The sequence below is a fragment of the Poecilia reticulata genome, chromosome 1 (genome assembly GCF_904066995.2).
Source record: "Poecilia reticulata chromosome 1, P_reticulata-male-v2, whole genome shotgun sequence".
Lineage (NCBI taxonomy): Eukaryota > Metazoa > Chordata > Actinopteri > Cyprinodontiformes > Poeciliidae > Poecilia > Poecilia reticulata.
In genome coordinates this window covers 19090056-19103104 of record NC_088830.1, presented here as the reverse complement: position 1 = coordinate 19103104, position 13049 = coordinate 19090056, and the positions used below count along the sequence as shown (strand labels likewise).

Below are 13049 nucleotides of genomic sequence, written 5' to 3'. Positions count from 1 at the left end.
CAGGGACAGTGGTAGCCCACAGTTTGAATAATTTTAAAATACTGTGTCCAGTTTTATTTGGACCCTTTTAGGAACTTAGAGCTGGCAGATTCTGTGGAACAGGTAAGCTGTGCCTGTTGTTGATACACAAACACACGTAAGCATTTGCAGAAAGAGCAGAGCACTATAGCAACAGAGTGCTGGCTCTCTTCAGGAAGAATAATATAACAGCAAAGGATTAACACACTCCAACAATTTTAAGGTGCATTTCAGATAGAGGATTTCATTTTGGGGAGAGGGAAGTCTGGGCCTCCCTTCTGAAGCTGCTGCCCCCGCGACCCGACCCCGGATAAGCGGAAGAAAATGGATGGATGGATGGATGGATTTCATTTTATCTTAAGTTACCAGAGAGCTCACACCTATACTGGAAAACTGAACTTACAAGTTAAGTTTTTTATGGAAGCATACCAGTGTTATTTAAAATCTAAGCTATGCACTTTTCTGGTAATGAATATGTAATGTGTGCAGTTTCTAAAAAGAGCTCCACAGTTTCAGGCATTGGGACTTTCAAATATAGTTTATAAATTACATTTTATACATGGAAGCTTACAGCTTCAAAGATGTAAATAGCACATTGATGATAAAATACACTCTATATTACTATAGGAGTTAAACCAGTCCTTAGAATGCAAAATAAGACCTAAACATACTCAGCAAAATAAAAGCCTTCATTTTTCACACAGTAAATCATTGCAGCGTTGGGCTTAACACTGCTGCTGGAAATCAACCAGTGTTACAGGTGCAATTACGCTTACTTTTTAAAATGAAGCTTATGATTTAAAAAAAATAAATAATTAAAGCCTAACTTCTACATTCTACACTTAATATAAACTGAGAAAATTGTCATATGAGGTAGCTACTGCAGCTAAAATTGTCCTCAAAAGACACCCTTACTGGGATTTAAAAGTAAGACTAAAACATACTCTATAAAGTAAAAGCCTTACTTGTACATACACCCAATGCTACAGACCCCTTCAAAATTTCATTACGAATTTTTGTGTCTGTTATTTTTATTTTTTTATTTTACATGATTTCTTCTGACTGAAGGTAAAATTTCAGAGTGGAACAACAGAAGTACAGACATTAATAGAGGTTCAGTAAACCAAGCTGAGGGTTACGGTAATGACAAGAGGGCCTCCCAACGTTTCAAGATTCTAGTAAAACAGGCAAAATGTTGGTCAGATATCACTTTAAAAAAAGGTCTGGTTGTTATAATGCTAATTAAGATTATTTGAATTAATTATCAATAGTGAGATACAACAAAAAATATCTTTTGACATGCCAAATGCAATAAAATTCAAAGAAAAGCTGAAATTATTGTTTGCAAAATTGACATTTCTTTTACATTATTTTATCTTTTGAGAGATGCAGGTTTTTTCTTTTGTCTAATATCAGCCTAACAGTGGAGGAGGATGTTAACCTTGTGTTCTATGTTTTTTAAAATGGCTTTGAAAAATACAGTTTGATTAATGTTCTTCAATGCATGTTCTGTTCTCCAATAAATGAGACACAATAATTAAAAACAAATCAGCAAAATAGCACGGAGTTAATTAGAAAAAAACCAGTGATCAGTGAAGGAATCTGAACCATGAGACAGTACACAGATCACCAGTTACCTAGAATATGAATCATTTTGACTGCTTAACTATATTGTGTGAAAACAAATTGCCTTTAGCAGTCATTACATTTTATTTTTCTTTACAAGCTAATTTACGTCACTGTAAGTCCAGAAAATAATACATGCCTAATTTGTTGACACTTGACAGCATTGCCTGCTGTTGTTTTCTTCTTTCTTAAAGCTCTTCTGTTCAGAGCCTGAGTACCAACCTATAAATCTACCTATACTTGGCACATACTGCCGACACAAAATGGATTTAAATCAAAACCCTTTCCACAAGGAGCAGCACACACGTCGAGGCACAAAATAATTTCCTTTCACTTATCGATCTGCTCAGCCTCTCAGCAAGACGTCCCCTGAGAACCATTCTCTAAAAACGTAATGGACACCATGAGGAGACAAGCAGCGATTCCCAGAGAACATAAAGCGGGCCTAGGGTGATAAAAGTTTTGACTCTGCACGGTGCCTTGAGAAGTTTATTATATTTTATAGCGGCTTTCTGTGACAAACCAACACAAAATAATAATAATACAATAATTGTAAACTGGAGTGAACAAAAGGCAACGTGAAGATCCAGCACACAGCAGTCAGATCATGGATGAAGAAGTGGAGATGTTCAAGCAGGATTAGGTAAAAAAGAAAATATACGTATTAGGCCTAAAGAGCACTGCTGGTTAGTCATCCGGGAAAGGAAACGGTATGGTACAGCAGCAAAGCTACCAAGATATGAGTACAGGGCCGTTGCTAGTCCTTTGGTATAATAAATGATTTCATGTTCCTCTGCTGAAGCACATCTTAGATTAAATCAAACAGTTAACGTCACTCATAGACTCAGTGGGTGGAATGCTATAAGTCAGTTTATTTTTGTAAACATTTTTCTTCTTCGATGATAAATAAAAAAAACTTTGAAATCAACACATAAACAACTATTGACAAAACTGAATATCTATATGGTCTGTTACTTTCACATGAAGTTATATTACCACCTAGACATCACACCTGATTAAATAAATACAACTGACTGATGACTTATGTCACTTTTGGGGATTACCCCATTTTGCGACGCAATATGCTAACAGCTATTGTGACTTCAGTATTGGGGCCAAGGGAGTCATGCTGTCGCTGACAGGAGAGTGACAAACAGGACTTTATTGGACCTACGGAGCATTTTGTTCAGTCATTAATATATTCAGTCAACTGAAATATATCATTCTTCAAACATTTCTATGCTTCAGTCATAGACTTATTTAGTCATTTACAAATATTCTTAAAGCTTAATGAGCTTTATTTTTCTCTCACCACCCCTGAAACATTCCCCTTCAGACACAGAACTAACAAATTTGTTTTGAGATTTTTTCAGTTTTAATAATTGCCACAAAGCAGGGTCCTTCATAATGTCACCTAAAATGTAATGAATAATAGATGTGAATAAACTAACCACAGAAAAATATGTCATTTTTAATCGAATAGAGGGCATATAAGAACATGGTTTCATACAACTTTTAATGAGAGAGTACAACAATGATGCTGAAAGTAGGATTATTTGTTACCCAAATCATGCTTCAGAGTTTTCTCACTTGTGTTCGTTCTCTGTAATAGTGGCCAACAGCTCCAGTATGAAGACGTGTCTGTAAGTAGATGCTGACTCCTCAGGATAGAGGAGAAGGTGCCAGACATGCAGACAAACTCATAAACCCTGAAGACAGGCCTGTCCAGTTGCATTGACAATAAATGACAATAAATGACAATCAAAAAAGTTGGGGCCCGTTGAATTAAGGCTTTTGTTTTCTGAAATTTTGACAGAGCAATACCTGCTTCTTCAACAGATTCATGATTGCCATAAAGGGACAGAGCCAACATTTTCACTTTTAGGTGGGAACATTTGTCAAAGTGGGCTGCATTGTTAAATATTTTAGCACAGTCTACTAAATTACAGCTCTTTTTAATATGCCTGGAAGGACGTGAGGATGATGTATGTTTAATTTAGCTGAAGCAATCAAAGTCTAGAATATACTTGGTGTAGTCTTTTTTTTTAGTTTTAATAAAGTCTTAGTGCTTTTACATAAGAAATGTGAAAGCAATTTATGACGTAACAAAAATCTTATAAAGGGCCTTAAGGTTTAGCCTTTAATTTGACTAAGATGCTTTGTATTCATGTCTTTATCTGCAGGATTGACTTTCATGAAACCTGCTGCAAAAAAAGGTGATGGAGAATGAATGCATTCAGCCACACCAGTTGCATACAGACAAGTAAGCTTAAATGCACATTTGTCCAGAGACCTGTAATTATTTGGCATGCTTAAATCATGACAAAATGTCACATTTTCTTTCCTTCTTTCTTTTTTTGATTTTTTACAAGAACAATAAATTCCAAAGTACTGCTTCCAAATATCTTGATCTGAGCTCATTTTATGATTAAAGATCAGAAGAGCAGTTTACCTTAAAGTTTGTTACTGGCAAATAAACATGGTTTATTCCTTGTTTGCAGCATTTCGGCTTTCAGTTGTGCTGCTGTTTGAAGCAACACAAGTCGTGCTTCATTTCCATCCAAAAAGCAAAAACCATCATTACGCTTGCTTACCTTCCTTTTAGCTTTGAGCTGTCCATGATAATTATCAGATGAGTCTCCAGGAATCTCACCACCCCACAGCGTCACCCCCACGATGGTGTATGTGATGCCCATCACCACCAAGGGCAGCACATACAGTAGCACAGTCACTATGATATGATACCTGAGGGCAAAGAAAGGAAATGTCACAGGGTGTAGGACAACATAAAAAAACGTTCACGTTAAAACATTGAGGTTAATCCTTTGCAAGTACTGGCTAATCAGTTTAAGTGTAGAGCAATCATAGTCTGCACTGCTACAGAGTGGATACAATCCTTTTGAACTCGGCTCCCATTTCAAAATCTGCAATCCAATTTAGCAAGCCAAGCACCAGGAGAAGGTGGCGGGTGGGACAGAATTAATTTTCTTCCTGGCTTAGATTTTTTTTATGTTCCACTTTAAGCAGTAATTCACTCACAGCTAACAATGCCCTGTTACAGCCCTGTTCAGAAGCTTTCATGACTTCATCTTGACCATAAACCCTCACGCATATTTGATTGAACGTTCCATTTCAAGTGGCATCTTGATCACACACTTATTTTTTTAAATCCATTAAGAAGCTTCTGGCATAATTGCAGATGGATATTTGACCGCTGTTCTTGATCATTTCTGTAGTTTATTTAAATTCGTTGGTTTCTTGGCACAGCTTTTAGGCTTAGACCACAAATTGATTTGAGTGGGAAATTCTGATAACAGCATTTCAATTATTAATCAAACATGACCAGCTATTCTAAAACAAGTTTTGATGATTTCTTATGCCACTTTATCAAAAACGATCAACCTCAGAAAGAAAGTATGAGAATAATCTATGATTCACTAAATATAAGCTGCCCATAAAATGAAAAATGCTAGAATATGAGTGAAGAAAGTTCAAAGCAGATCTAAATTAGATGGTGTCAGAAAAAAAGAAGAACCCTTTCAAGTAAATTTGAAGTTTCCCAAAAGGAGTTGTGCAACACCTTTGCAGAAAAACATTTATCAGAGGAGACAATGTTTTAGCTATTTGAACAGGAAGCATTTGCTGAGAAGCAAAATTGATGCTTAACTATGGTGGTGGCAGCATCATGGTGAGGGGTGTTTTCTATCAGTGGCAGTGGTGCATCGCAGACAGACGGTAAGATAATTAAGGAAGATGACAACTTCAACATCACCTGAAATCAACAGCAAGGTGGTTGAAACTTGGACATACAGTAACTGGACTTTCCAACAAGGCAATGATTCCCACTGAACATAAAACTATCCCTCTGATGTGGATAAAGTAAATAAATTACCAATAAATTTAAGACTGTGCACCAAATGCTTGTTTTTAATTTTAATCAATGTTGCTTATTATTCAGCCAAACTTTTGACTAGGATTATATTTTTACATTTTCTCACAAGAAAAAGACAAATGTCAAAAACTAATAGTGTTACACGTCATCAAATCCAATACAATTACATTCTTTCTACCAGTTTGATAAAAAAAAGAAAAAAAAAGAAGAAGGTGTCTCTTTAACTCAGCCACCACCATAGCTCAAGCGGAACCCTTTAAACCTCTGAAAGTGACATGGAGAGAAACAAATAGTCTTTCTGAAATTATATTTCCTCACATAAAGTGGTCAGATTCCATGCGAGGCCAGGCGACATAGCAGATGGTTCTGTGGGGTCGAGCTCGAGTGGTGGAGAAATAGCACAGAGGGAAAGCCAGCACCACTGCCAGGCTCCAGATACTGACGATGACTCCCATGGTGACCTTTGCTGAGAGACGGGGCTTCAGTGGGTGGATGATGGCCATGTATCTGCGGGAAGGAGGTTGGCATTTTGAAAGACGGTCTTTGTACATGGACACACAACATAGTTTATTACTGATTAATGGGTTTAATTTTACTGATTAATATTCCACACACAAAAAAATTGTGTCTTAGTGGAAATAAGAAATTTGTGTGAAAAAAAAATAATTTAATTATAAGACGGAAATTAAAACAGAGCAGCCTGTAAAGGAAGTAATTTTGTAAGGTTTCGACTGGGTGGAATGACCTAATGTACCAGCTTTACTACAACTTCACTGAGCTGTAAGGAAAAATGTTTGATCTGTTTGTTGTAGTTGTTGCATGCATTGTCTGTTGTGCTGAGAAGCTACGTCATTTCCACAAAATTGATTATTTGATTATTTCATAAGATTTCACATGAAAGTTTATTGGGTGCAAAACATCTGGAGTGTATTTTGAAACAGTGCTTCATTCTGTGCAGAGCAGCGGGCAGAAGCACCGCTGCTCTGCTTTCAGGAAAATAAACGAGGCTTTCCTTTCAAAACATTACTGAAACTCTAAAAGTTACATAAATCTCACTCTGGACGCTGCATGATTTTCAAACTGCTGATCAAAAAGCTTCAGAGCTGCAAATTCAGTTTCACTGGGGAGGTAACGAAAAAGAAAAAAAGGGCTTTTTCCTCTGTTACCAGAGCAGCACCCTGAGGGACAACAACAAAGATGCTTCATCCAATCACAAGTAATTGTGTGAAACTGCATTACACTGGCCCCAACACTAGATCCCTAATCAAGTATTTGCAGCAGGGTGATTTATGAACCAAGATTGAAAGACAATGTTGGCTGATGTGACGGAGTTGAAGGCACTGAGAAATACAGCGGTAGTCATGCAGCAGCACCAGTATGTGTTGAAATAAAATGTAGATACACCTAGAAGCACATGCACTGATTCACACAGTTTTGAAGCTGTAGGAAAATAATAGGTTATATTCACTAGCAAATATTTCTGAATTTGTATTTTGGCCAGTGATGGAATGAAATATTCAAGAAGACGATGTTGTGGACCTAAAAGAAGTTACCTTGGAATATGCTCACTCTAGCAGCTAAGCATTAAAATTTAAGTCTTCAAGACTCAAACCTGGTTTGGATTTTCACAATGGAAAACATTGTAGTAATGGTCCCCTGATTTCGTGATCTATTGAAGATTTATTACACTTTAAATCAGGTCACTGACCAGAAATTGACCCCTACTCCTTTGGGACAAGGGAGAAGCAATCTAAACACATATCTGTGTTTAGTAGGTAGACTGAAAACAGCTGCAAAATTAGTGGTTTTTAGTCATGTTTTGTCTCAGTTCTAAAAAATATTTGTCTACTAAAAATCTGTGACAAGTTTGATGAGATGGGTTCCTTTACTTAAATATTATTCATATCTCAAATTATATTAAAATTGTTTTGTTTACTGACATTTTTGTTGTCAATGAAAAAAAAATAAATAAATAAATATTTTAGTTGAAAGGTCAAGACATCTTTGAAATGTTGATGCACATTTTTATTGGTTTAGCCGCTCCTGCTAAAAAAAAACAACAACATATGGTTCATTCTGATATCCTATAATATACTGTTTTGATTTGATTCCCTTCGATGTTTTCCTTGCAAATTCTAAGAGGAGATGGAGAATTTAATAAGTAAGTGCAGTTAAGAAAATGCATTAGGTTTTGCTTTAGCTGAATTATTCAGTATTGCATAATGTCCATCCAGATACGTAATGTACCTAGTCTTTGTAAAGAGTAGGTGTGTCCCTCCAAAGAGTGTGAAGCTCAAACATTCTGACTGACTATGCACAAATAAAAGAAAAAACTTCACATTAGTGACACTCAACAACTAGAGATATCTTCCCCAAAGACGAAGTTTATGATATCAAAACTTATGGTCATCCCAAATGATTACTTTTATTAGAATGAATTTGCTTTTTTACATAATGCCATGTTAAGGGTAATACATGAACTTAGCATCAGGACCAAACTGTTCATGACTGTGAAAAAAGCAACAACATCAAAGCAGTAAGATAATAACAATAATAAAAGCTATTACTGATCAGAAAGTGTTTGCTTATCATATTGGAAGAATGTTCAAAATAATGATTTGATATTCAGATCAGGCCAAATTACAACCTTTCGCCTCTGAGTGTTTTGTTAAACATAGAGGACTGGAGGAGAACTCTGTACAATTTGTGAAATTATACAAATTATACAAATTATATCATTTTTTGGGATAAAACTTAGTTTTGCCCCAAAAAATAGTTTGGAATCATTAGCTAACGCATAAATTCAAAGACAGAAACAGAAATGTTATCTGTTTGGGAAACAAACCCCGTCAGAATGTGAATCGTGTAGAAGAAACATGAGACTTAACACACAAGTGGTTCTACAAGAGGATAGATAAAAAGGAATTAAGTTAATGTTTCGGAATGGCCAAGTCAAATTCTTGACCTAAATCCAGAGGAGAGGTTGTGGAGGGAACTGAAGCGAACGGTGCATATGAGTTGAAACTGTTCCGCACAGCTGAATATGAATATGCATGACTGATCAGGTTTCACTACAAACTTTAAGTTGCAATGTTTTCAATATGCATTAGTTTTATTTAACCCTATGACTGTCATCTACTTCAATCACTCATAATTAACCCTATATTTATGAACAATTTAGGCATCACTATGTCTCTTTTTACCAATTTAATGGAGGAAGTGCTGTTCTCAAGCTGACAGAGTACGTATGTGAAATAACTCAGGATAAAAAGTTGGATTGCCTGCTGTGAATTCACTCTTTACGCAAAAAACTTGTCTTTATTTTGCGGCAGTCCTCACAAACATGCCTGCCTGCAGAAAGATTGCAGGAAGGACAAATTCACAGACGATCACGAACTGTGGCTTCTGCCATTTCAAGACATCAAAGCGGAGACAGCGCCATACCAGGGTTAAGGAAAGCATGACCGGAGGTTACATCTGCATCATGTAGGCTAGGTCATGGCAATGTTCTCTTTCTCAGTAAACAATTTGTGAGATTCGAGGGGCACTGCAGGCCAAAAATACCAATTGAAGTTGCAGTAGAGGAGCCAAAACGAGCTCTGCCCGAGGAAATACATTGTTTTGTGTCAAGGGGAAGCACTGTGCTGAGGAGACACCTCGCACAACATCACAGCACGCTCAACATGCAAAACTTAACAACACTGCTGTTCCTTCCTTGCATCTTTTTTTGTTTTGTTTTCTTCATCTTCGGCTAGTAGATGAAGCTTTCATTGAATAGAATAGAATAGAATAGAATAGAATAGAATAGAATAGAATAGAATAGATCTTTATTGTCCCCCAGTGGGGAAATTATGATGGTTCAGTGATTAAAGCCCAGCTGAAAGTGTTGAATTTCCAAATAACTGGAAACCACAGAGCAATAAGAAACAGACCAAGAGGCAAGAAAGGAGAAGGAATGTGTGAAAGAGAAGAAAGGATGACTGCATGTGATGGAAAACAAAAAGCTTAGAGCATTAAAAATGGGGAATCTTTTCTAGCATGCTGGCACAAACTCCCATTCGCAAAGCTCCTGATTCAACCTGATTGCGGTGTAGCAAAAACGAATACATTCTCAACTTTATTTTCTTATAAAAATCTAAGAAGTGTGACGTGCCTATGTATGCAGCCCACCTGACTTAAGATTTGTAAGACCGCCTTCTGATATAATTTTGCAGATTTTTTTTTTACTCATTTGTCATTGAAACAAAGCTCAAGTTCAGTCAGAGTATGTGGTGAGAATCAGTGGGCATCCTTTTTCAAGAATTGACACGTTTTCTCTGTTAGATTCTAGATGAGCTTTGACTAGATTCTAGATGAGCTTTGACTAGACCATTTTAATGAATGTATATGATTTGAATTAAACCTTTCCACTGTAACTCTGGCTCTTAATGAAGTTTTCCTGCTTGAAGATGAACCTCTATTTATGTCCTTCAGGAGGTTCTCTTCAGAATTTTCATGTATTTAGTTTCATCTACTTGCCAATCAGCCAGTTTCCCTGTCCAAGTTGAAGGAAGGCCTACCAACAGTCATCACGTGTTGAAGCTGAAGTTGTGTGCAGAGTTGGTTTTACTATAAGCATAATATTTTGCACAAATGCCAAAAAGAAAATTTCAGTCTAATTTGACCAAAGCAGCTTTTTTCACAAGTTCAGTTTCACCTCACAATCAAAACTCATATTTTAATGGCTTTGTTTCCACAATGGCCATGTTCCTGTTACTCCTCCATAAAGGGCATATTTGTAGAGAGCACAACTAATTGTGGTGTTGTGAATGGATTATCATCCCAAGATGTGAATCTCAATTGGCCAATCTTTCTAGGTGGACAACCATGACCTGCCCAGTCATAGCTGTGATGGTTTACATTTGTACCATTCACTTTTAGTTTTCAGATTACTGACCAGACCGCTATTCTATGCTTGCAATATTGATTTAAGAGCTCAACTTCCCCAAAACTTTGTCCCTGACCTGTCTGCTGTGGTTCTTGGTGTTTGTGATGTTGTTTCTTTAGTGATGCTCTTTAACAAACCTCTGAGGCCTTCTTGGAACAGCTGTGTTAACATGAATATTACGCCGTTGGACTCTAACTCTGTGAATTCTGAAAGCAATTTGATGTCCATGGTTTTATTTAGGGGTATCATAGTAAAGAGGTTTAGCATTTCTTAGTTTTCTTTTTGTTATATAAAAAGGTAAAACAAAAGTAATAATTTACTTACACTTCCAATTTGCTCAACATGTTATGTTTGTCTAAACCCCAATAAAACCACTCCACGATTGTGGTAGCAATAGGAGGGGGGAGGGGGGGGGCACATGAGAGGACGTCCTCTAGGGGAAAATTAACATCAGGGTGGGGTAATGAAGAGGGCAAGAAGACAATTGGGAATTTCAATTCAAACCGAAGTCTTGGAAAAGATATAAAAGCCAAATAAACCGCAGTTTATCTTCAAGAATTAAATACGAGAAATAAGCAAGCTTTAATCAAGTCTAATTCAATTCAGTTTTCTACCAGTGCTGGTGAAGCCCTGCATAATTAAATTTAGTGCAATCATACTGGCTCATATATATATATATATATATATATATATATATATATATATATATATATATATATATATTTTGTCCCTATAAGTTCAATAAAATTCCGTCATTGTATTGAAGAACTGAGGTCAATAGACTGAGAATCACTGCGTTATCTGAACTATTAATGTTTATTTCCATAGACCCACCTGTCCACAGCTATTGCAGTCATGGAATAGATGCTTGCGAACACAGATGTCACTGGGAAGAAGTTTTGGAATTTGCAGTAGGCTTCCCCGAAATACCAGTCTCCATGGGCAGCGTAGATAAAGTTTATCAAAGCGTTAAAAGCGGCCATCGACGCGTCCGAAAAAGCCAAGTTAAGCAGAAAGTAGTTGGTCACCGTCCGCATCCGCTTATGGGCGAGAATGATCCATATCACGATGAGGTTTCCAAACACGGCCACCGCCAGCACGGAGCTGTAAGCGACCGACCAGAGAGCGATGCGCCACGGCGGCTGCACGAACTGGTTGGTGTAATTCGATGTTACATTGGATCCGTTGTGTGGGGTCTCCATCCTCCTCTGCTTTTATCCGAACTCAGTTAAGATCTAATCTATCAATATATGTTTTGTATTTTTTGCTTTTTTTTTGTCCTTTAATCTACTTATTGAAGCGCAAATCTGGATTGGCAGAAGAGGATTTGCGCATAGGCGCCATTACGCGCAAATTAAAAAGTCCCCATCTTCTTCGATGTCGGTCTGCAGTCGCTCTGGACTGCTCTCCAATTTGTGCGTAAACCAGCTGTGATCCGGTGCTTGTTGAATGTGGGTGTGAAGCACAGCCTCCTCCGTCCGCAGCAACAGGCGAAGTGACGCACAAGTGCACCGAACAGTGAAACAGATTGATCGATAGTTGTGTGGTCGCTGTTTCAAACTTCATGAATAACAAACAACATGAGCCGTCTGTCTCGGCAGTGTATAATCTGTCACGGCACACTGAGGTTTCTTTATCTCCAAAGTGATGATGTGACAGCAGCGTTCCAGATACAGGACATGAAATGTGGCTGGGAGACTTTTTTTTTTCTTTAACACACCTTTTGAACAGTTAATTGTGGTAGAAATCCTCCATTTTATTGTCACAAAGTAAATTTACACCTTGCTAAAGCCTTATTGATTTGAACCTTTTCACAGTTACAGCCACAAACTAAACAATGAGTTCAGAGAAATTAACTTACTTTTTAGAATCCTGGCATTTGAAATATACTTTATTTATTCTTACGTAATATTCTAATTTTCTGAGATGGTGAAATATGGATTCTCATTATCCGTAAGCCATAATCATCCAAATTAAGGGTTTGAAGTATTTCGCTCTTTGTGTCATGAATTTGAGTTTTATTTTCTGGAAAAATTGCTGAACTTTTTTTTTTGACAATCTATTCTTTTGAGCTGTGCTTTTATGTCATAAGTAAAATCCATTCCAGTCAGTCATGTTCAGAAGTCATCTAATTAGCAAATGGAGTTCATCTAGATGGAGCTTAGAATTTCACAGAACACGGTTCAATCTGTTGTCCAGAAATGGAAAAAGTATGACACAGGTGGGAGAATCTAACGCTGGCCAGAAGTCATGTAGGTGAAACGGCAAACATGTTGAAGAAGGTTCTCTGATCAGATGAAACCAAGTCATCTAAAACATGAGTGTAGGAAAACTACGTCATACTGAACAGACCGCGTTAAATGCAAAACATGGTGGCAGGGCAGAATCATGCTCTTTAGAAAAATAATTGGAAAGCAGGTTCTATCGATCGATCAATCTTTATTTGTAAAGCACTTTTCATAAAGTTAGGTGTAACACAAAGGTTTAATGCTGAAGAAGAGTCATTGAACCACACGCCACACTAAAATTATGAAATTAAATTAACCTATGTGTTTAGAAATGGGCTCCAACTGACCCCACACATGT

At 37.1% G+C, this 13049-nt stretch overlaps 1 protein-coding gene across 1 annotated transcript in view; it reads right to left on the bottom strand.

Annotated features, from left to right (window-relative positions):
- tacr3a (tachykinin receptor 3a) overlaps positions 1-12260 on the bottom strand; it is a 30319-nt gene extending 18059 nt beyond the window's left edge. The window contains exons 1-3 of the mRNA XM_008413860.3: positions 11298-12260; positions 5855-6043; positions 4239-4389 (exon numbers count right to left, since the gene is read on the bottom strand). Of these exons, the coding sequence (XP_008412082.1) occupies positions 4239-4389; positions 5855-6043; positions 11298-11665 (708 nt within the window). The 5' untranslated portion in view covers positions 11666-12260. The remainder of the gene's footprint in view (positions 1-4238; positions 4390-5854; positions 6044-11297) is intronic.
- Between the last annotated feature and the right edge of the window lie 789 nt (positions 12261-13049).